Source organism: Lolium rigidum, chromosome 2, assembly GCF_022539505.1.
Source record: "Lolium rigidum isolate FL_2022 chromosome 2, APGP_CSIRO_Lrig_0.1, whole genome shotgun sequence".
NCBI lineage: Eukaryota > Viridiplantae > Streptophyta > Magnoliopsida > Poales > Poaceae > Lolium > Lolium rigidum.
The window spans coordinates 119,494,352-119,518,898 of record NC_061509.1 but is presented as its reverse complement, the minus strand read 5'-3'; the positions used below and the strand labels follow the sequence as shown (position 1 = coordinate 119,518,898).

General features: G+C 43.7%; 1 protein-coding gene across 1 annotated transcript; it reads left to right on the top strand.

Annotated features, from left to right (window-relative positions):
- Nucleotides 1-14,031: 14,031 nt before the first annotated feature.
- On the top strand, nucleotides 14,032-22,933 carry LOC124692283 (probable protein phosphatase 2C 14). Its single transcript, XM_047225623.1, has 5 exons — nucleotides 14,032-14,586; nucleotides 20,216-20,593; nucleotides 20,710-20,827; nucleotides 21,980-22,203; nucleotides 22,294-22,933. The coding sequence occupies exons 1-5, from the start codon at nucleotides 14,152-14,154 to the stop codon at nucleotides 22,693-22,695; spliced, it is 1,557 nt and encodes a 518-aa protein (XP_047081579.1). The 5' UTR covers nucleotides 14,032-14,151; the 3' UTR covers nucleotides 22,696-22,933.
- The last annotated feature ends 1,614 nt before the right edge of the window (nucleotides 22,934-24,547 follow it).

Sequence of the window (24,547 nt, the reverse complement as noted above, 5' to 3'; positions counted from 1 at the left end):
TCGTTTCTCGCTGTTTTTGGTTTCAGAAATCCTAGTAACGAAATATTCTCGGAATTGGACGAAACGAAGACCCAGGTTCCTATTTTCACCGGAAGCATCCAGAACACCCGGGAAGGACCAGAGGTGGGGCACTGGGCCCCCAGACCATAGGCCGGCGCGGCCCTGGCCCTGGCCGCGCCGCCATATGGTGTGGCCCCCTCGTATGGCCCCCGACTCTGCCCTTCCGCCTACTTAAAGCCTCCGTCGCGAAACCCCTGATGCGAAAAACCACGATACGGAAAACCTTCCAGAGCCGCCGCCATCGCGAAGCCAAGATCTGGGGGACAGGGTCTCTGTTCCGGCACCTCGCCGGAGCGGGCAAGTGCCCCCGAAGGCTTCTCCATCGACACCGCTGCCATCTCCACCGCCATCTTCATCACCGCTGCTGCTCCCATGAGGAGGGAGTAGTTCTCCATCGAGGCTCGGGGCTGTACCGGTAGCTATGTGGTTCATCTCTCTCCTATGTACTTCAATACAATAATCTCATGAGCTGCCTTACATGATTGAGATTCATATGATGATGCTTGTAATCTAGATGTCACTATGCTAGTCAAGTGAGTTTTACCTATGTGATCTCCGGAGACTCCTTGTCCCACGTGTGTAAAGGTGACAAGTGTGTGCACCGTGTGGGTCTCTTAGGATATATTTCACGGAATACTTATTCACTCGTTGAATGGCATAGTGAGGTGCTTATTTATATCTCTTTATGATTGCAATGTGTTTGTATCACAATTTATCTATGTGCTACTCTTGCAATGTTATTAAAGTAGTTTTATTCCTCCCGCATGTGTGCAAAGGTGACAAGTGTGTGCACCGTGTTAGTACTTGGTTTATGCTATGATCATGATCTCTTGTAGATTGCGAAGTTAACTATTGCTATGATAATATTGATGTGATCTATTCCTCCTACATATGCATGAAGGTGACGAGTGTGCATGCTATGCTAGTACTTGGTTTAGTCTTTTGATCTATCTTACACTAAAGGTTACTAAAATATGAGCATTATTGTGGAGCTTGTTAACTCCGGCATTGAGGGTTCGTGTAATCCTACGCAATGTGTTCATCATCCAACAAAAGTGTAGAGTATGCATTTATCTATTCTCGTTATGTGATCAATGTTGAGAGTGTCCACTAGTGAAAGTCTATTCCCTAGGCCTTGTTCCTAAATATCGCTATCGTTGCTTGTTTATCGTTTTACTGCGTTACTACCGTTGTGTTACTACTGCTTGTTTACTCGTCCTGGGCAAAGCACTTTTCCGGTGCCGTTGCTACTACTTATTTATACCACCTGTATTTCACTATCTCTTCGCCGAACTAGTGCACCTATTAGGTGTGTTGGGGACACAAGAGACTTCTTGCTTTGTGGTTGCGGGGTTGCATGAGAGGGATATCTTTGACCTCTTCCTCCCCGAGTTCGATAAACCTTGGGTGATCCACTTAAGGGAAACTTGCTGCTGTTCTACAAACCTCTCGCTCTTGGAGGCCCAACACTGTCTACAAGAATAGAAGCTCCCGTAGGCATCAAGCACTTTTCCGGCGCCGTTGCCGGGAGGAAAGGTAAAAAGGCACTCATACTCCGGTTCCGGGTAACAGTACTTTTCTCGGCGCCGTTGTGTGTGTGCTCGAAGCTATTTCCTTTAGATCCTGCAATTGCATCTTTTTGTTTCTTGTTTACACTAGTTTGGCATAATGGACAACAATGAGCTTCTTATTCTATTTCCTGATTTAAAACATGGATTGTTTGATGCGAAAATTAAAAAACCTATGGAATCTTATTTGCATGCTCGGTAGTAATATTAGTATGAACGCTTTGAACACCATTGTTGATAATAGTGTAGAAAGTTCTAAGCTTGGGGAAGCTGGTTTTCATGATCTTTTTAGTCCCCCAAGCATTGAGGAGAAAATTTTCTTTGATGATACTTTGCCTCCTATTTATGATGATTATAATAGTGGTCTTTTGGTACAACCTACTATGGAGAGTAAATTTTATTGTGATTATACTATGCCTCCTACACTTGATGAGAATAATAATGATAGCTACTTTGTTGAATTTGCTCCCGCTATTACTAATAAAATTGATTATGCTTATGTGGAGAGTAATAATTTTATGCATGAGACTCATGATAAGAATGCTTTATGTGATAGTTATATTGTTGAGTTTGCTCATGATGCTACTGAAAGTTATTATGAGAGAGGAAAATATGGTTGTAGAAATTTTCATGTTACTAAAACACCTCTCTATGTGCTGAAATTTTTGAAGCTACACTTGTTTTATCTTCCTATGCTTGTTACTTTGCTCTTCATGAACTTGTTTATTTACAAGATTCCTATGCATAGGAAGCATGTTAGACTTAAATGTGTTTTGAATTTGCCTCTTGATGCTCTCTCTTGCTTCAAATACTATTTCTTGCGAGTGCATCATTAAAACTGCTGAGCCCATCTTAATGGCTATAAAGAAAGAACTTCTTGGGAGATAACCCATGTGTTATTTTGCTACAGTACTTTGTTTTATATTTGTGTCTTGGAAGTTGTTTACTACTGTAGCAACCTCTCCTTATCTTAGTTTTATGTTTTGTTGTGCCAAGTAAAGTCTTTGATAGTAAAGTAAATACTAGATTTGGATTACTGCGCAGTTCCAGCATTTCTTTGTCTGTCACGAATCTGGGTCTAATTCTCTGTAGGTAACTCAGAAAATTACGCCAATTTACGTGAGTGATCCTCGGATACGTACGCAACTTTCATTCAATTTGGGCATTTTCATTTGAGCAAGTCTGGTGCCCTTTTAAAATTCGTCTTTACGGACTGTTCCGTTTTGACAGATTCTGCCTTTTATTTCGCATTGCTTCTTTCGCTGTGTTGGGTGGATTTCTTTGTTCCATTACCTTCCAGTAGCTTTGAGCAATGTCCAGAAGTGTTAAGAATGATTGTGTCACCTCTGAACATGTGAGTTTTTGATTATGCACTAACCCTCTAATGAGTTTGTTTCGAGTTTGGTGTGGAGGAAGTTTTCAAGGGTCAAGAGAGGAGGATGATATACTATGATCAAGGAGAGTGAAAGCTCTAAGCTTGGGGATGCCCCGGTGGTTCACCCCTGCATATTCTAAGAAGACTCAAGCGTCTAAGCTTGGGGATGCCCAAGGCATCCCCTTCTTCATCGACAAATTATCAGGTTCCTTCTCTTGAAACTATATTTTTATTCGGCCACATCTTATGCACTTTGCTTGGAGCGTCGGTATGTTTCTTGTTTTTGTTTTTGTTTGAATAAATGCTTGTGTGGGAGAGAGACACGCTCCGCTGGTTCGTATGAACACATGTGTTCTTAGCTTTTAATTTTCATGGCGAAGTTTCTTCTTCGTTAAATTGTTATATGGTTGGAATTGGAAAATGATACATGTAGTAACTCTAAAATGTCTTGGATAATTTGATACTTGGCAATTGTTGTGCTCATGTTTAAGCTCTTGCATCATATACTTTGCACCCATTAATGAAGAAACACTTAGAGCTTGCTAATTTGGTTTGCATATTTGGTTTCTCTAGAGTCTAGATAACATCTAGTATTGAGTTTTGAATAACAAGGAAGACGGTATGGAGTCTTATAATGTTTACCATATGTCTTTTATGTGAGTTTTGCTGTACCGTTCATCCTTGTGTTTGTTTCAAATAACCTTGCTAGCCTAAACCTTGTATCGAGAGGGAATACTTCTCATGCATCCCAAATACTTGAGCCAACCACTATGCCATTTGTGTCCACCATACCTACCTACTACATGGTATTTATCCGCCATTCCAAAGTAAATTGCTTGAGTGCTACCTTTAAAATTCCATCATTCACCTTTGCAATATATAGCTCATGGGACAAATAGCTTAAAAACTATTGTGGTATTGAATATGTACTTATGCACTTTATCTCTTATTAAGTTGCTTGTTGTGCGATAACCATGTTTACGGGGACGCCATCAACTATTCTTTGTTGGATATCATGTGAGTTGATATGCATGTCCGTCTTGTCCGAAGTAAGAGAGATCTACCACCTTCATGGTTGGAGCATGCATATTGTTAGAGAAGAACATTGGGCCGCTAACTAAAGCCATGATTCATGGTGGAAGTTTCGAGTTTGGACATATATCCTCAATCTCATATGAGAATAATAATTGTTGCCACATGCTTATGCATTAAAGAGGAGTCCATTATCCGTTGTCCATGTTGTCCCGGTATGGATGTCTAAGTTGAGAATAATCAAAAGCGAGAAATCCAAAATGCGAGCTTTCTCCTTAGACCTTTGTACAGGGCGGCATGGATGTACCCCATTGTGACACTTGGTCAAAACATGTGCATTGCAAAGATCCGGTAGTCCAAGTTAATTAGGACAAGGTGCGGGCACTATTAGTATACTATGCATGAGACTTGCAACTTGTAAGATATAATGTACATAACTCATATGCTTTATTACTACCGTTGACAAAATTGTTTCATGTTTTCAAAATAAAAGCTCTAGCACAAATATAGCAATCGATGCTTTCCTCTTTGAAGGACCATTCTCTTTTACTTTTATGTTGAGTCAGTTCACCTATCTCTCTCCACCTCGAGAAGCAAACACTTGTGTGAACTGTGCATTGATTCCTACATACTTGCATATTGTACTTGTAATATTACTCTATGTTGACAATTATCCATGAGATATACATGTTACAAGTTGAAAGCAACCGCTGAAACTTAATCTTCCTTTGTGTTGCTTCAATACCTTTACTTTGATTTATTGCTTTATGAGTTAACCCTTATGCAAGACTTATTAATACTTGTTTTGAAGTACTATTCATGAAAAGTCTTTGCTTTATGATTCACTTGTTTACTCATGTCATTACCATTGTTTTGATCGCTGCATTCACTACATATGTTTACAAATAGTATGATCAAGGTTATGATGGCATATCACTTCAGAAATTATCTTTGTTATCGTTTTACTCGCTCGGGACGAGCGGAACTAAGCTTGGGGATGCTTGATACGTCTCCGACGTATCGATAATTTCTTATGTTCTATGCCATATTATTGATGATACCTACATGTTTTATGCACACTTTATGTCATATTCGTGCATTTTCTCGGAACTAACCTATTAACAAGATGCCGAAGAGCCGGTTCTCGTTTTCTGCTGTTTTTGGTTTCGAAATCCTAGTAACGAAATATTCTCGGAATTGGACGAAACGAAGACCCGGGTTCCTATTTTCACCGGAAGCATCCAGAACACCCGGGAAGGACCGGAGGGGGGCACTCGGGCCCCCGGACCATAGGCCGGCGCGGCCCGGGCCCCGGCCGCGCCGCCATATGGTGTGGCCCCTCGTCCGGCCCCCGACTCGCCCTTCCGCCTACTTAAAGCCTCCGTCGCGAAACCCCGATGCGAAAAACCACGATACGGAAAACCTTCCGGAGCCGCCGCCATCGCGAAGCCAAGATCCGGGGGACAGGAGTCTCGTTCCGGCACCCTGCCGGAGCGGGGAAGTGCCCCGGAAGGCTTCTCCATCGACACCGCTGCCATCTCCACCGCCATCTTCATCACCGCTGCTTGCTCCCATGAGGAGGGACTAGTTCTCCATCGAGGCTCGGGGCTGTACCGGTAGCTATGTGGTTCATCTCTCTCCTATGTACTTCAATACAATAATCTCATGAGCTGCCTTACATGATTGAGATTCATATGATGATGCTTGTAATCTAGATGTCATTATGCTAGTCAAGTGAGTTTTACCTATGTGATCTCCGGAGACTCCTTGTCCCACGTGTGTAAAGGTGACAGTGTGTGCACCGTGTGGGTCTCTTAGGATATATTTCACAGAATACTTATTCACTGTTGAATGGCATAGTGAGGTGCTTATTTATATCTCTTTATGATTGCAATGTGTTTGTATCACAATTTATCTATGTGCTACTCTAGCAATGTTATTAAAGTAGTTTTATTCCTCCTGCATGTGTGCAAAGGTGACAGTGTGTGCACCGTGTTAGTACTTGGTTTATGCTATGATCATGATCTCTTGTAGATTGCGAAGTTAACTATTGCTATGATAATATTGATGTGATCTATTCCTCCTACATATGCATGAAGGTGACGAGTGTGCATGCTATGCTAGTACTTGGTTTAGTCTTTTGATCTATCTTACACTAAAGGTTACTAAAATATGAGCATTATTGTGGAGCTTGTTAACTCCGGCATTGAGGGTTCGTGTAATCCTACGCAATGTGTTCATCATCCAACAAAAGTGTAGAGTATGCATTTATCTATTCTCGTTATGTGATCAATGTTGAGAGTGTCCACTAGTGAAAGTCTATTCCCTAGGCCTTGTTCCTAAATATCGCTATCGCTGCTTGTTTACTCGTTTTACTCGCGTTACTACTGCTCGTGTTACTACTGCTTGTTTATCGTCCTGGGCAAAGCACTTTTCTGGTGCCGTTGCTACTACTTATTTATACCACCTGTATTTCACTATCTCTTCGCCGAACTAGTGCACCTATTAGGTGTGTTGGGGACAGAGACTTCTTGCTTTGTGGTTGCAGGGTTGCATGAGAGGGATATCTTTGACCTCTTCCTCCCTGAGTTCGATAAACCTTGGGTGATCCACTTAAGGGAAACTTGCTGCTGTTCTACAAACCTCTGCTCTTGGAGGCCCAACACTGTCTACAAGAATAGAAGCTCCCGTAGGCATCAGTACCCCATTGGCGGTTCTCAATGATACATGTATACTTACAATGACAAGAACTTATTTGGGACCTAAGTTGAGTAGCATGAGGTTTAGTACTCTCATTCAAGGGGCATGAGATTTTCAACTTGTGATTTGCAAGCATATAGCTCATTTTTGATTCACATTAACTTTAACCATTCAAGATGCTTATGATAGGGGCAATGAGAGCTCAAAACTAATAAGTACCATACTTTTTGGAAGGTTTATAAAACTTGTTTATCTTGCTTACTCTGCAAAGAGTCTCTCTTTTACTATTATGTTGAGTCTTCATGTTCTACTTTATGCACCGATTAAGAGAGCATAGTTGTCATTCTTACTGCAATGTGCATAGTCCCAAAAATATTATTGATTGATTCATGATTGTGAGTATTGATTGTTCTTAAAATTACTTGTATCTACTCACCCTTTGAACTTTGAAGGTGTCCTAGCATTTATGTTTTGCTATTCCATAAAGGACATGTTGAGTACCACTTTGTTATGTTTACTCTATGCTCCTAAACAAGCAGTTGCTTTCAATGCACTATTATTCGTGATTTTTGTTTGAGTTACTCTTCATGTTGTAACATAGTTGCTAAGTTCTATTGAATTATATCTATCATGCCTATGTTTAGAGTACTTAGATCTCAGCTCACAATGCTTTACATGCTTGATCAAGATTGTGTTGGTTGCATGTCACCTCAAAAATTATCTTTGTTATCACTTACCTACTCGAGGACGAGCAGGAGTTAAGCTTGGGGATGCTTGATACATCTCAAACGTATCTATAATTTTTGATGCTCCATGCTTGTTTTACACCAATTCATATATGTTTTTCTTACACTTCGATGCACCTTTATATGATTTCCGGCTCTAACCTATTAACAAGATGCCACAATGCCAGTTCCTTTTTTTCTGTTGTTTTTATATTTCAGAAAAGTTGTACATGAAATATTCTCGTAATTGGACGAAACAAAATCCGAAGTCAATATTTTACCGAAACAAAGACATAGTCCGGAGGGGGGACGAAGTGGCGCCACAGGGCGGCCAGACCACCCCATGGCGCGGCCTGGGTGTGGCTCGCGCCTAGGGGTGGTGTGGGCCCCAAGCGGCCACCGACCTCGCCTCCTCCGCCTATTTATTCACGATCTCCATCCACGAAAAGTTCCATCGCGGCCGCCATCGCAGAACCCATCTTGAGGGGATCTGAAACTCTTCCCGGCACCCTCCCGGAGGGGGAAATCATCGCCGGATGCATCTACATCGCCATGCTTGCCTCCGAAGTGATGCATGAGTACTTCATCCCTGGACTATGGGTCCATAGCAGTAGCTAGATGGTTGTCTTCTCCAATTTGTGCCTCATGTTTAGATCTTGTGCGCTGCCCTACATGATCAAGATCATCCTTATGTAATCCTACATGTTGTGTTTGCTGGTATCCGATGAATATTGTATACTATGTTGAGGTCGATTATATATTCATGTCATATGTTATTTGTGATCTTGCATGCTCTACGTTGCTAGTAGATACTCTGGCCAAGTAGATGCTTGTGACTCCAAGAGGGGGTATTTATGCTCGATAGTAGGTTCATGCCTCTAGTTTTCTGGAAGAGTGACAATAACTTCTAAGATTGTAGATGTTCTGTTGTTACTAGGGTGAAACTAACAATGTTTTATCCGAGGGTAATTCTATTGTTTACTTAACACACATTGCTTAATGCGATAATCTGTTGCTTGCAACTTAATACTAGAAGGGGTTCGGACGATAACCGGAAGGTGGATTATTAGTCATAGACGCAGTTGGATTACAGTCTATGTATTATGTTGTAATGCCCAAACGAATCTCATAGTAATCATCTTGTCATGTATGGTCGATATTCTGTCAATTGCCCAGCCGTAATTTGTTCACCCAGCATGCTATTTATCTTTATGGAGAGACACCTCTAGTGAACTGTGGACCCCGGTCCTTTCCTTTACACTGATAAATTCAACCACTGCAATCCTATTCTATTTACTTACTGCAATTCATGCTCTCTTTAATTACTGCAAACATCTCTTTCCACTCGATACGTCTAATCCTTTGTGTTCAGCAAACCGGTGAGATTGACAATCTCACTGCAAGTTGGGGCAAAGTACTTTGGTTGTGTTGTGTGCAGGTTCCACGTTGTTGCTGACGCCGGTAGTGCGCCCTGCCACTAGTCAGCTAGCAACACCTTCAGAAGTCACGCCTTTCTCCTACTAGTCGATTAAACCTTGGTTTTGTACTAAGGGAAAACTTGCTACTGTGCTCATCACACCTTCCTCTTGGGGTTTCCCAACCGCTTCCACAACAACGCTCAGCAAGATTGTCTGGCGCCATCACTGCAGCACCATCATGGTCCAAAAGTGAGGAATCCTCCCGTCTCTCATTGTCCAAGGGAGGAAGAAGAAGAAGAGATCATCTCTCCAAGGACTACAAAGCGTCAACGATCAGCTGCAGCCGCAGCCATGAAGAGAACAACCATGGGACCCGTCAAGCGCATGGATGAGCTCACCAAGAACCAATTCTTGGAAATCCGCAAGGTCAATCCGTACTTGGTGGAGAAGAACCATCGGCTGTGCCCCAACTCCTACTTCTATCACCAAAATCAAGAGATGATCTAGAATGAGATCTATGGCAAGAAGGAGTTCAATTGATGCCCCCAATGTTCTATAAGCATGGACAAGCTAGCCTCGGAGCCCGAGTACTTTGGTGAAGCACAAGAGATTTGTGAGGAGCTTGGACTTGTCCCCTTAATGACCTTCACCCACAATTACTCCAAGGAGGTAATTTGCCAATTGTATGCCACGGTGGTGTTTCTTGAGAATGAGAATGGCGACCGCTCTCTCACTTGGATGACCAAGGAGCATGTCATGGAGGACACTTGGGCTGAGTTTGCGGATGGTATTGGCTATCAACTTGCTCACAACAATCTCAACTCCTTCCGGGTTCATCTTCAACACAAGCCCATGAGCAAGGACAAGATGGTCAACCTCTATCTCCCCGGGAAAGTGCTTTGCGGCAGTGCGTATGACCTCCTCCCTACCTATGACATCATGAACCGCATCTACCGCAACACCATCAACCCCAATCATACCAATCAAGATGAAGTTCACGGCTTTCTCGTCAACCTCTTTGTGCTCACTCACGAGAACAAGGGCAACAACAAGCAATTGGATGTCATGGACTACATTTGGCATGAGATGCAAGATTGCGCCTTCCTCCACAAGCTCCCCCAATATGGCCCCTACATCATGAGGCTCATTTGCTTGAAGTGGGATCAAGCTCGCCGTGGATACCTCCTCACTCAATGTGGACCGCTCACCACTCACCGTGTGCGCAACCCCATCATCAAGAACCACTCGCTGGCAAGGTATGGTCCCAAAGCTCCCAAGGACGAGGAAGAGGAGGAGGCCGATAGCGATGACTCCGATTTTGTGCCGCAATCCGTCAAGACCAAGGGGTTCTTTGCCAAGCTCACCACGCGCCTCAAGAAGTCCTTTTGCTTCAAGGAAGACCTCCAAGACAAGATGTATGATTCCCATGTGCAAAACAAGAAGATCCGTCAACGCCAAAAGGCCATGATGGCTCATATGAGCATCCCCGTCTCCGATGGCTCCGAGAACATCATCACCCCTCCCGAGGAGTGAAATCCAAGCACAAGTGGACAAGATCCGAAGACTCAATCCTCGAGCGCAATTGGGATCGCCCCTCTCCACCACCTCATGGCAAAGGACAAGCTCAAGATGAAGACGAAGACGAAGAAGGTGAAGAGGAGGAGTTTGGAGATGATGAGGATGAGGAGGACGAGGAGGAGGATGATGAGGATGACGACGAGTGATCTTCTGGGGGCGCTAGCATGCTTCCTCTCCCTTTTTGGTGTTCCGGTGCCAAAGGGGGAGAAGTTGTTCTATTAGGACGGGAATTTGCATGGGGATGCCAAGGGCTTGGTACTTCGTTTTGGTCTTTTCGGCCTTGGCATCACATTTTATCCCTAGTTATTGAAACTTTATTTGGTTCTTGATAGTTTGCTACTCTATTCGTGGATCTCCCGGTTTGTAATAAGACCTATTATGGTAGCCTATGTTGGTTTTCGGTATTCATCTATTATGGCTATACCATTTCTATGGAATAATTGTTGGAGTTTGGGTTTTCTCAAGGCAAAGATATGACTGATATTCTCAAACTCCATGTATCGAAATGTGTTGCCTCTATGTTGTGCGTATGCTATATAGACATGTCATATATCCTTGTTGCATATGTGCTTGGTTTGTAGAATCTAGGGGGAGTTATGTCTCTACGATGTGTGTATTTGTATTCAAATGCATATTCAAACTATGCACACATCTAGGGCGAGCTCCGTCTATATTTTGCAAATCTAGAATCTTATCATAATATCTTGTGCTATATTGCAAATTCTTGTGTTGTCATCAAACATCAAAAATGAGGAGATTGAAAGAGCAAAATCTATACCTCGTGTTTTGTGTGTTTGATAACAACACTAGAATGAATTTCATCGTGTGCATAGTTTGCTTTGGATAGATTTGCAGGTGCACGGTGCCCTCGCTAAGCGCATCAGGATCGTAAGACTCAAGCGTAGCTTATAGGTTTTCTGGTTTTGTGTGTGTGTGTGTGTCGTGAGGTGACATGGTTGGAGAGGAAAAGAGGAAAAACCAGTTTCAGTTTGACCGGTACTACCGGTACCAAGAGCGGTAGTACCGCTATCGCTATTGGTATCGGTCCCCAGTACCGAAACAGGCTTTGCATGAGGGAAGGGCTTACAATATGCGTTACGGTACCTTGACGGTACCTTGACCGGTAGTACCGCTCCCAAGCGGTACTTCCGACTAGGTACCGCTTTGGTATCGTAACTGCAGGCTACGACACTACCGCCTTGGTACCGCCATGGTACCGGGAGGGAGTCCGGGACTCGCAGAGACCCTGCCGGTACCTTGACGGTACCGGCAGCGGTAGTACCGCTTTGAGTCCCACGTGGAAAAACTGAAGGCTCTTCCCGAATCCAGAGCGGTAGTACCTCTTACCAAAGTGGTAGTACCGGTCATGCGAAAACTGGACATAACGGTTGGATTCGGGGGCCCCTATAAAAGGGGCCCTTCGTCCCAAGCTCGTTTCAACTCTTCTCTCTCTCTCTCTCTCTCTCTCTCTCTCTCCTTCATTGTTGCTGAGCTCAAAACCTTGAGGATCTCCCTCCCCATCCAACCAATCTTGCCCAAACTTTGAGGATTGGTGGAGGAGACCCCGATCTATAGTTCTACCAAGAGAGATTTCACCAATACCATCTAGTCCTTAGTGGATCTTGGAGTTAGGGTTCCTATTGTGGGATCTTTGAAGATGAGCTCCTATGGAGGCTAGCTTGGAGTTGTGCTAGCCCCATAGGGTGTTGGGAGCCTCCGGTGTCGTGGAGCTCGCCCCAACCTTGTGAAGGAACCGCCGCCTCGACCGGCTACTTAGTGGAGAAGGGGAAGCTCCTTCGTGGGGCTTTCTCGAGGAACAAGGTGAGGCCTGTGTGGCCGGTGAGCCTTCGTGGTCCACACCTCCTCAAGGCAGACGTACTCCCTTTTGTGGGAGGAACTGCGGGAAACAAATCGTGCCTCCTCTCCGCTACCCCGGTCGTCCCGCTCCCTCTCTCTCACTATCTTGTGGTTCCTTTACTTGTTGCATCGTGTAGGCTCATACTAGGTTCACCCTCATCGCTAAAGTTGCCACTTTTACTTCCGCATCGCATATAAAATTGAAAAAGCTATAAAATTTGTGTAGCGACCATTCACCCCCACTTGTTCGCTATAGATCCATTCATCATATCTCATCGGCGAGGCGGAAGATCGATTTCGGCCGGAGATCTTCGGCGAATGCAGATTAACTTCGGTGCAACACGTTGGCCATGAAGTCGTGCCAATCCACGCGTTCGGAGGCCAGACCTGCCGCTGATAAGTCTGGTCAAGATGCCGGCTCGTCATCGACTTCTACCATGGTCACAACGGCGCGAGACTGCGGCCCCGCTCTCCCATAAGTTTTACCTTGTTAACATGTGTATGTTTACCTTTCATTTGTAGCTTAGATCTACTCTAAGCTCCAGTATGTTTTGTGGCTAGATTCGATTATATTGTTTACTGCAATCTATAATATTGTGTTATATTGAAGTTTTATGTGTTTTTAGCTCATGTTTACTGCAGATCTAGTAATGTGTTGCTGAGATCTACTAGCACAAATAGATAGTTCAGTGCGTTGATTAAAATGGACTAGAGATAGTATAATATTGTGTTATATTAGCACATATCTTATCTCTAGCTAATGTTTACTGCAGACGTACTAATATTATGTTATATTGACATGATCTGTTATCTCTAGCCGTATTAATATTGCGTTATATAGATCATCTCTAGCTAGTCTAGATGTACAAATCTATTTATGTTAGAACTATTATGTTACATATTTCACATATTTAACGCCTTGTTTGGTACTAGAGTTTTAGTGGGAATTAGCGGGATAATCCGTTCCAAACTTTAAATCCCCACTTATTCCCAATGCATGTTTGGTGCTAGAGTATGAGCGAGTTTAATCCCCACTTATCCCAAATTTTAGTGTAATTTTTTCAATCCCCAATATTCTACCCCTACCTAGTGGATTGGGGATGGGATTTTGTGGGGATTGGAGGACAGCAGTGATTCACCCAATACTCTAGAGTATTATCCCCACTAATCCCCACTGAAACACTAGTACCAAACCAGGCCTAATAGGGATAGAATTCTGGAAACAAAGCATAAGAAGAAGACTTGGTTATTGATCTTATGTCATGATACAATGATACCCTTTTATAGCAGACAAATTCGGGAAGCAAATTTGGTGCACATGAGCACCAGTGCTCTTAGTTTGCAAAATATTTAACAACTGTATTTCTGTGTTTCAAAAAATCATCACATTTATTTCATGAATACATACACATGTTCTGAATATTTATGCAAAGTTTCGGTAGAAAGTGCATTGTATTTTGAGCTATAGGAAAAAAACAAATTTGCTGCTACGTATAGATGTATATATTTGTCAGAAATTTGTCTTTTTTGTATAGCTTAAAATATAATATAGTTTGCTCTAAAATTTCTACCGTACCTTCAAAATGTTTATATGTGTGTGGGTATTTAATTTCATGACATCAGGATCACTGGTGCTCATGTGTCAAATACACTTTTCGATAAATTCGCACTTTTGGTCAAATTATTTGTGGGTTGGAATGTTGGATTAGCAATTTAGCAGCCCCCGTCCCGTCTGCGCCTGCCTCCCCGTCCCACTCCATCTCTTCTCCTGTTGGCGGTCGTCGGGGGGACGCGAGATAATCTTTCAGCGGAGGAGGGGAGCGGGGAGGCGCAGGTGCATGGTGAAAGCCGCCGCGGGACGCCGGTCGGGCACCAGCCGTCGGCGGCCTAGCGGTGGAGGGGAGCAGCAGCGCTTGGTCGCGGTGGCGCACGCCGCGCGCGTCGCCATGGTAACGTCCGCTTCGCCAGGGGGGATCCGTGATGGGGGAGGAGATGGAGGAGCCGGCCGTGGGCGGTGCATCGAGGACCTGCTCGACTGCCTGCTCGGCGTGCTCCGAGCGCTTGGCATCCCGTGGGTCGATCGCCCGCTGAGGCAACCGCGTACGTTGCCACCACGCTGTGTGACTCCGGCGGCGGCGTACGGCCGGAGCTTCGCGGCGGAGCTCCGGCAAATCCCCGGGCGGATCGCCGGCAATGGCGCCTGCGCTGTCGCATCGCTATATACGATGCAGGGCAAAAAGGGCGTCAATCAGGACGCGATGATTGTCTGGGAGGTAAAAGCATACACACTTTCTCCCTTGCAATTCTTGGTCCCTGTGATTCATGCTGCAGTAGTGTTACCGCTACTTGAATAGATCTCTCTAAGCGAAATGAACGTGTTTCTACTTTTGGGATTAAATTTGCTCTCGCTTCCTATGATCTAGATTTGCTTCGTCAGAATTGACTTCATCTTGATGTTAACCTGGATACAACTGTTTAATTCGGCACTTTCAGTGTATGCTCTTGCTAGTTATGTAACACCCGTGCACACACCAATCCTATAGCTTCAAGAACTCAAGTGTGACTCGACTTATATATTCTGTGAAATGGATTGCATTGGATATTGCTGGTAGAGATTTTCTATTTCCCTAGCTTAATTCAAGTGCAATGATTGGGTTTGTGCTGGATACCACTTGAACGTTGCAGGGGCTCCACATGATTGTCATTCTTATCCGTTTGTAGTTCCCTTTGTTTTTCTTTTCCTTGCTGGATGATTTTATTTTTAGAGCAACCTAGATGGTCTTATTTGCTTGACGCTCCTTCCTTTCTTTTCAATACTAGTAAGCGTGCACGTGCAACACACGTCTCATAAATACAACAACAACAACAACAACAACAACAACAACAACAACAACAAAGCCTTTATTCCCAAACAAGTTGGAGTAGGCTAGAGGTGAAACCCAGATTGAAATTCAATACTAGTAAGCGTGCACGTGCAACGCACGTCTCGTAAATTAACTAATGAAATTCAGGTGAAACAACTAAAACTGAAATATAATTGACAGCATGCTATGTATCTTAAGCCTATCTTGAAACTAACAATTCGAAGCTAAACTTGCTCCTGCCCAACAACCCAAGCTAAACCCTGAAAATACAATTTTGTCAAAAGTCAGTAAATAATTTTCATTTGATAATTTATTGAACTTTGTACATTGAAAACTGCAAAGTTTCCTTCTTTTAGGAAGTGAAAACATGCTGCTCTAGTTGTATTTGAGAAGTGTGAAAAACATTGATGGTTGCAACGTTATATGAATGGATGGCAAAGCTCTAATTCTTACATATGTAACAAGGCCGTTGATGTTGATGGCAGTGAAAAAACTATAATAGATGATGGGTCGTGAGCACATAGTATGGATGCACATGCAGCACAGGACTTCAACCACGAAAACATGTATAGTAAACCATTTGTCACATGATAGTTCTAAAACTTCGTTATTAGAGTGGCAATCAAACATACACCATAGTCATACTATCCAATATATACCACGTCAAAATTATGAAAATGACTTCTCTCTTTCTCAGACATACTAACATTTTTGAAACAAATTTTTAGACAAATATCTACAAAAAGTATTTAGATATTAGGATAGTTACTTTGTAAAACCCACCAGTTCATGCAGCAAATTGAGGAAGTCATGAAGTCCACACAATAAGTAAGATGGGAACGACCAGTTCCTCTAGCATCTACTCTGTCAGTTCTAGGACCAAATGAAGAACTAAAGTCTTTCACTCAACCTGCGATGGGGTCATATATATGTCAACAATTGACAAATGTCGTAATATGTCAGCAAACCCAAAAGATCAAAATCAGTTTTTTTTAATTGTTTCATCATGGAGTTGCAGTTCAGCTCAAAGAGTCATATCTGGTACTGACATATCAGATGACGAGCCACATAAATTTCAGAACAAACTCCTAGACAGATTATGAATGCATAAATAATCTTGTGCTAGTTAGAAGTTTATTAAAATTTACGATAGGAACGTGAAGTATAAATAGTTTACCAGATTCATGTCGTAAGTAGATGCAGCTCACAAATAAATTCAACAAACAAACAATTAGAATCAGATTGAAGCCCTTTTGGAGTACCTTGTAAAACGGATATCAGTATACCATCGTAATTCATTGGCTTTAGAATCGTCATCGGAGTCCCTTGTATATACGTTGGACATCAAGAACTATAGGTACGGAGAAATATATTTCAAATCATTAATGAGTTGCCTTTCTTCGAATCTAACATTATTGGAGATTTACAAAAGCTGGAACTGGAAGATACAATTACATTGTTGGGGCTTTTCCTCAACATGCATATCTACTTCTAGCAGGGCAACAGTGGAGTAAATGAATGATCAGCCCACTAGTTAGACTATATCAAATATGTGCTAGTGGGTGGGTTTACTTTAATCATCCCTTGACAAATGATTCCATGTCGTCGTGGTGAACAGACAGATGCCATAGGTAGGCTTATCTTGGGGCCAATGTGCTCCGAGGGATCCGGAGGAGGGGGAGATGGAGAAGAGATACACAAGGACACACGAGTTTACCCAGGTTCGGGGCCCTCGCGAGGAGGTAACACCCCTACTCCCGCTCATGCAGTCAGTATAATCTCTCAAGGAATTACAATGGCTTCCCCCTCAGCCCTTGGCTAGAGGAAGAAGAAGAAGTTCTAAAGAGGGAGAAACCCTAGAAGTATTGCAAGGGAGTGGCACCTCTCCTTATATAGTGGAGAGGTGGCTTACATGAGAAGGAACCCGGGTACAGGGAATCTTAGCCTACATCAGCCGGTTTAGCTTTAGCTTTGACTCTGGGCTCGTGATGTCCTTCCCTGTCTTCTGTGGCGCTGACCTTTGTTGGCCCTGCGCACTGTAGCGTCTTCGTCATCAGCGTGCTGTGGCTTCAGTTGGAAGCTAGCGAGACTCTCGTCATAAAGAGATCCTCCGTATCTCTTTGATATCCCGTAGCGAGGCGACCGGATCTTTGACCAGCACCAGACCGTTGGTCCTATGCCGGATCCTTCTGCCGGCATACATAGGGTATGCCGGTACCCCTTGACCCGTATGTTGAATCTATATGCCGGATTACCTACCGGGTTAAGTTATGCCGGCATGGCAATACCGGCTTTAGCCTTAAGCCGGTTGACCCTTAATCTGGCCAATTCTTAGTTTACCAGCATGCCGTATTCCAGCATAGCTTGCTTACTCGGCATAATCACCCTATGCCGGCTAATCACACCCAAGCTTAACCTACCGGGGGTTATCCCCCCGACATTCCAATAGCAGGAACTTCTATCCAGTACCTCAATGAGGGATTGAAACATCACCTGAACAACCAACACAAATGAAACTCATGATTACAAAACATCGTGCAAAGTTAGGCCTTGAATTTACATTACAATGCATATACAAAATCGCAGTTTAAAAACAACAGTTTATCTCCTTGTTTTGTCTACATAATTACGCCACTCATGTGATAAATCATAAAATACTTTTGTCTACGTAATTGCAGCTATTTCCTACATTGAACTCTTGTAATAAATAATAATTGATGGCGAACTCTAGTACTCCCTCCGATTCAAATTTATTGACTCAACTTTGTCTAGATACGGACACGTTTGTGAACTAGATACATCTATGTCTATATAAAGTTGAGTCAATTAATAGGCATTGGGGGGAGTAATAAAATAATGGGATCGAGAAGTATGTATCGGGGGGGGGTGGGGGGGGGGGTGGGGAGGAGCAAGCATTGAGAAAGATTGCTAAAGCAACTCTCCTACCCCTCTGGCTGCTGTACGGTGAGAACGACCGGATCTCCACTCTCCTCATTGACCTCTCCTTGAATCCATGGCTGAACTGCATCCTTGAAATAGGCAGATAGGAAGACTGCCCTTGGAGAAGAATACATCGGCTGAGGAGCTAATCAAATCCGTCCTCAGCGCTATCCCCATTCACCAGCTGCTCGTCTATGCACCGCCCAAGAAAATCCTCAGACTCATCGAGAAAATTCAGCGAGGGTTCCTGTGGGATGGCCGCGTGAGCTGGAACCGGGTTTGTCGTCCAATCGAGTACGGCGGGTTGGGCATTCAGAATATGGAGAAGGCAGGCCTCGCATTTTGCGCATGTGGTGGCTCTGGTTTAGCCGGACCGACGCATCCCGAGCCTGGCAGGGCCTCGACCTGCATTTCTCTCCCGAAGAACGTGCCTTGTTCTTCGCCTCGACCTCCATGTCTCTTGGCGATGGACGCACGGCTCTCTTCTGGGAGGATCGCTGGATCGATGGACGCTCGGTGAGCGAGCTTGTGCCGCACTTGTACGCCTGCATCCCCAAGCGCCAACGTCACACCAGGATTGTCGCCGACAGCCTCCTGGCTCACAGCTGGGCTCGCGACATCCACGGCACCTTGGGCATTGACGAGATCGGCGAGTACCTGTTGCTCTGGCGCCGGCTTGAACGCATATAGCTGACCAACCAAGCCGACACCATGATCTGGAAGTGGAACAACAGTGGCATCTACACCGCTGGTTCGTGCTATAAGGCCACCTTCCTTGGCTCCACCCTGTGCGACGCCTGGCGCCTGACCTGGAAGACCTGGGCTCCCCCGAGCGTCAAGTTCTTCCATTGGCTGGCCAACCTCGGCAGGTGCTGGACTGCTGCTCGCCTTCGGCGCTGAGGCCTCCAGCACCACCCATGCTGCTTGCTCTGCGACCAGGAGATGGAAATCATCCAGCACCTGCTCTACGGCTGCTGCTTCTCCCGTCAGGTCTGCCACGACGTCCTCTCCTGGCTGCGAGCAACCTGCAGTCCCCCCCCCCCCCCCCACCCACCGAAGGATGACACTCTCCTCAGCTGGTGGAGCAAGGCCAAGCACGCTACACCCAAACCGCTGCAAAGGTCTCGCCTCGATCGTGCTTCTCACCCCATGGCTAATCTGGAAGCAGCGCAATGACTGCGTGTTCAACGGGGCAGAACCATCCATCCGCAATGTCGTCGCGAAGATCCAAGACGAAGCTGCCCTCTGGGCCAGGGCTGGTGCACCGGGCCTGCGTGTTCTACTGCCGCACACCTGGGATGTTCACTGAGCTGTACCTTTTTGTTTCCCTTTCAGACATCTGCCTCTTAGGAGGATTGTAAAAACAAATGATTTCCCCCTTCTTTTCAATGAAATGACGCAAAGGCTTTTTGCGTTTTCTCGAAAAAAAAGAATACATCGGCTCTGCCACTACCTTCCTTGTCCTTGGTGGAGGACAACGAGCATTAAGTGCAGCTATATTTGGGTTTCCAGAGCTCTCCGCCGCCGCCGACTCACCGAAAGACGTGGCCTGCAGCATGGAATTGAAGGTCGCTGGTGGGGCAAGCTCTTCATTGTCTCTGACTTTGAAGACTAATCTTGGAATGGATGAGTGTAGAAGTGCTCGACATGTTGGCAGATGGGCACGGTTAGACTCATCTCGTGGCAGCGCAATTGGAAAGGATAGGTCTGGCGGCTAGAAAGAAAGGGATGGACAATACTTCGGGATAGGGCTAATCTGTTTGTAGTCTCCATGATAAGGCTGAATTTGTTTTGGGCAAGGCCCATCTGCCAACGCATAGCAGAGAGAGGAGGGGTGGGTGACGGGATCATTGGCATTTCTTCTGTAGTTAGCCACAAGTGTGACAACATGTATTCACATGTTCTGCTTTACTAGTAAAGATGTTCCCCACGTCCAATTTCTCACATAGATATGAGGACATACTTAATCAGTACTCTAATTCGGGCATGCAGCATGATGGCCTTTGCACTAGTTGTTCATACCATATACAATCTTCTGTTGCTGTTGTTTCCATGGATGCGTTGATTGATTTTGATGAGATATTTTACTTTTTGTCAGAACTTCTGTTCAAGAGATGATACCATCTTTTGCGGTGTGTTTGATGGTCATGGACCTTACGGCCATTTGGTTGCTAAGAGAGTGAGAGATCTTCTGCCCGTAAAACTTGGTGCAGATTTGGAGAAAGATGAGGGCAGAGAGACACCCACTAGCAACATGAAAAGCAACACAAATGAAGTAAGCTTGCCTCTAAAACCTGAGACAACAGAAACTACCACTTCAGCTAGAGCTGAGCCGAATGCAGAGCACCCGGCGATATTCACAACATTCAGAACTTCATTCTTGCGGGCCTTTCACATAATGGACAGAGATCTGAAATTACACAAGAATATTGATTGTTTTTTCAGTGGAACTACAGCAGTGGCAGTGCTCAAACAGGTATGACTTGAATGTTATAAACCATTTTTTTGATGAAGAACTCTGTTTTGCGGTTGCATTTGAGTTGGAAATATTCATGAAGCAGTGTGTTTGTACTCATATGTCTTGCTGTGTAGGGGCACAATCTTATAATAGGCAACTTGGGGGACTCAAGGGCTGTCTTATGCACTCGAAACGAAGAGGATCAGCTTATTGCTGTTCAATTGACAGTTGATCTCAAACCTAACATTCCAAGTATGCTTTCTATTCTCTTAAGGATTTCCGTGTGTTCATTATTTATTTTCGTATCCTAAATTGTGTAATAGCTATAGCTGTATTGTATATGCAGTGTAGGATTTTGTGACTGTTGGGGCTTAAGAACTAGTGCATGTCTTGTGTACGCGACATTTCTAGATCTTATGCCATGTAGCACTTAGCACTTTTGTCTTAATATTTTACCCTTATTTGTCTTTCTGATATAAAATACGAAGTTTGGACGTTTTGGCCTGTATGAACTTAGCTTATTTGTGAGGTGACCCACATAGATCAATTTATTGGTTTTAGTGTAAGGCATGGCAACCAGGCTTGTTGTTAGGTGTTATTTACATTGATTTTATTAGTTTAATATGTGATCCATTAGTTGTTATTCCATTAATCAGGGTACCCACATAACTCCGTTGTTGATTTTATGTGATCTTAAAGTGAAAAATTGTGAACTTCATCAACTTACTGACAAAATCTGTCGATATGTGCGGTAAATTAACATATTCCTGTTCTCATTGTAATTATAAACCAACTTTAGAGGTCTTTCTTCCGTTTTGCACCCAAGAGATCTGTGAAAGTAAAACAAAGTGCTCATTAATTTTTTATCAGTATTTGTGTTTCTAAAATGAAAACTCAGTAACACTTCAAAATATTGGAAAATAGCAACAGTCTGATGCTGACAAGTGAGACCCGCCTGTCAGTGAAACGCTGATGTTGATTTCCGTATAAGAAATTATGTTGTTTTTACTGAGTACTGAGCTATATGCCCAAACAAAGAAAATTACCTGTACTTCTGAGGATTGTTTAGACATGCTTGTACATCATCTGGAAAACTAGTTCATTATTTTAAGTGTCTTTTTTTTTTGCAAGATATACATGTCGGTTCAGTAAATTGTAGAGAGGGGAGTATATGATGATGGCAGGCATTTAAATGTTACTTCAGCGACAAGTAATGTTGCACTGTTGGTGAAATACCATGCATGAATAGCTATGAAAGTCGGTTGTGATATAATGCCTTCCTTTTCTTCCTATTCTACACCTTCTGTGAGGTTATTTCTATTGAGATGGACCACCTTTAGATAAAGGATTGTTAGACGCTTCTGACATGCCTCTTAGGAATTCAATGGCATGTTGTTTTTTCAGGTGAAGCACAACGGATCAGGCAACTCAGGGGCAGAATATTTGCACTTCCTGAGGAGCCAGAGGTTGCTCGTGTTTGGCTTCCTAAGTACAACTCACCTGGATTGGCCATGGCAAGGGCATTTGGGGACTTCTGTCTGAAGGAGTATGGTATAATTTCTATGCCTGAAGTCTCATGTCACTGTATCACAGAAAAGGATGAATTTATTGTGTTGGCGACTGATGGGGTGAGCACATCTTGAATTTTGATTTCCTGAAATTTCTTAGTTGGATTTTGTGCTACAAGATCATCCACAGTAACTTGTTTCTTGTTGTAGGTGTGGGATGTTCTTTCGAACACCGAAGTTGTTAGCATCATCAGGAGAGCCACTTCTCGAGCTTCTGCAGCACGCTTCCTAGTTGAATCAGCTAATCGTGCCTGGCGTACTAGGTACCCTACTTCTAAAATTGATGACTGCGCTGTTGTCTGTCTCTTCCTGAATACACAGGAAGCAAATAAAACATCCAGTTCTGCAGCCAACAATTTGGCAAATGTTGCAGAAGGTAGTGTCGATAAGCACTCAACAATTGTCCAGCTTAGCAGTGGAGTATCTGCCGAGGTGGTTACTGCAGTGGTGAAAGATAGAGACGAGCTCTCTGTTGTTGATACTGTTGCAAAGCCAGTTACTATCTCAGATTTGAGGAGCCATGATCCAGGTACAAAGCAAATTATCACGTGAGCTTGCATGTGTCCTGAGATTGGACATTTGTTAGAAGATTTGTGTTGTGTCCACCGTGCGCTCCACATCATCATTCTGAGCGGGTAGGAATTCACGGCTTGCTATTTTCTACATGCAAGTGTGAGTATGATTTTTTTTTCTTTTGCCTTTTGTAAGGTACCACGTCAATTTTAGTGTGACCTGCCTTATTTCCTTGTACTACCTCTGTCTATAAAAGGATGTTGAAGATGTGTTTAAATTTGGATGTAATACACTAGGGTGTTAGAGATTTGATGTAAAAAATGAAATGGATAACGACCACACGAATGAACGACACTCAGACGGACCACACGAATGAACGACACTCAGACGGACTGCAAACTGTGTGGTTGTTATCCAATTCATTCTTTTTTTGGTCGTCTTGACGCTTACCAATATTTCTGGCCTTACGTTTATCCCATGATTTGACAAATTTATGAGCATCCTTCGGGCCTGTAGAAATCTAGCTGGAGTGGGCATTTCCTCGATAGGAGCTTCTGCTCAACCTCGTGTGTGCAACATCTTATGATATCTTCTCCCTTTTTTATAACTAGCATAAATGCCCGTGCGTTGCGATGGGTCTAAAGCATCCATCTGTCCACAAATAAGTGTGTCCGTGCGGGTTTTTCAATACACATTATCAAGTGAGGGAAAATTGCATTGGGAAGACGCAAACTAAAATCTATCTTCTCTTTAATATTTTTACCTTCAATGAGCTAACAAAATAAAGATAACATGTGCTAAATATTATTGGGTTTGATTTCCGTACGATGAGAGAGAAATAACTTTTACTACATTAATGTGCATTGGAAAGATAGAAGTACACTCTTTTATGGATAAAGTTTAAGGCTAACGTCCACTTATTTGAGGACGGAGGGAGTACTTCAATTTTGGTTGTATTGTTATAAAATCATCATGCAACAAATCACCCGTTAAATATAAGAAAAGATGCTAAAATAAATTAAATCTTGTTAAATTAACCAAACCAGAACAAACGAACATCGACAATGTGAGAAGAGTATTCCTCGTGGGTTCGGGTTTGGTGCTCGCCCCTCGCAAAAAAAAAAGGTTTGGTGCTCTTTAACGCCTTGTTGCGTTGATACTTGCAACATGGACGGGTTGAGGAGTAATTAGACATTGATTTCCTCTAGTGTAATTTGCATTGTTGCGCTGATTAGCCGACACCTGCTCTCTTATTTACACACTTCATCGATCTTTCTCCAACATCGGCGTTGGCGTCGGTGGCAGCCTTCCACCAATATTGGGTCACTGGATCAAACATGCAATCCTCCTACCTCTCGGTGTTGTCTTGTGATGAGGACATCCCATCTATTGATACAACCGCTGTACCTACAGCCACACAAATATAAGGACCAATGACTCGAGCTCGTGCCAAACAACTTAACTATCAGGTACTTTCGTTTCTTGGAACTATTCCTCATATACATGAGAATATGATGCTGCCTAAATCAGATATGTTTGTTACTCTCGGGAATGATGGACCTAGCATGGATGAGGAGGACAAGCATTGGAGCATGATCACACATGGAGGAGATGGCAGCAAGCACTTGAGGATTGAAGATGACGCCACAAGTGGAGATTTCAGAACTTTGAAGCCACCATAAGAAGAGATGAAGACATGGACGAAATATAGAGTTCTCCACTTCATAATTTCGTCCATAGCATAATATGGTGTTGCGTCACCTTTAGTTTTGGGCCAGGCCCATGTCATTTTCGCAGAAATTAAGTCAGCCACTTTTTAGTGTCTGTATTGAAGGGGGAAGGCCCTCTAGGGTTTGATTCGGCCACCATACGTATGGCTGGCCAAAACCCC

Excerpts from the sequence above, each read along its gene's own strand:
- LOC124692283 (XM_047225623.1), top strand. The coding sequence starts at position 14,152 with ATGGTGAAAGCCGCCGCGGGACGCCGGTCGGGCACCAGCCGTCGGCGG. Across the intron at positions 14,587-20,215 it reads ACGCGATGATTGTCTGGGAG|AACTTCTGTTCAAGAGATGA; the intron begins GTAAAAGCATAC and ends ACTTTTTGTCAG. Across the intron at positions 20,828-21,979 it reads TCTCAAACCTAACATTCCAA|GTGAAGCACAACGGATCAGG; the intron begins GTATGCTTTCTA and ends TTGTTTTTTCAG.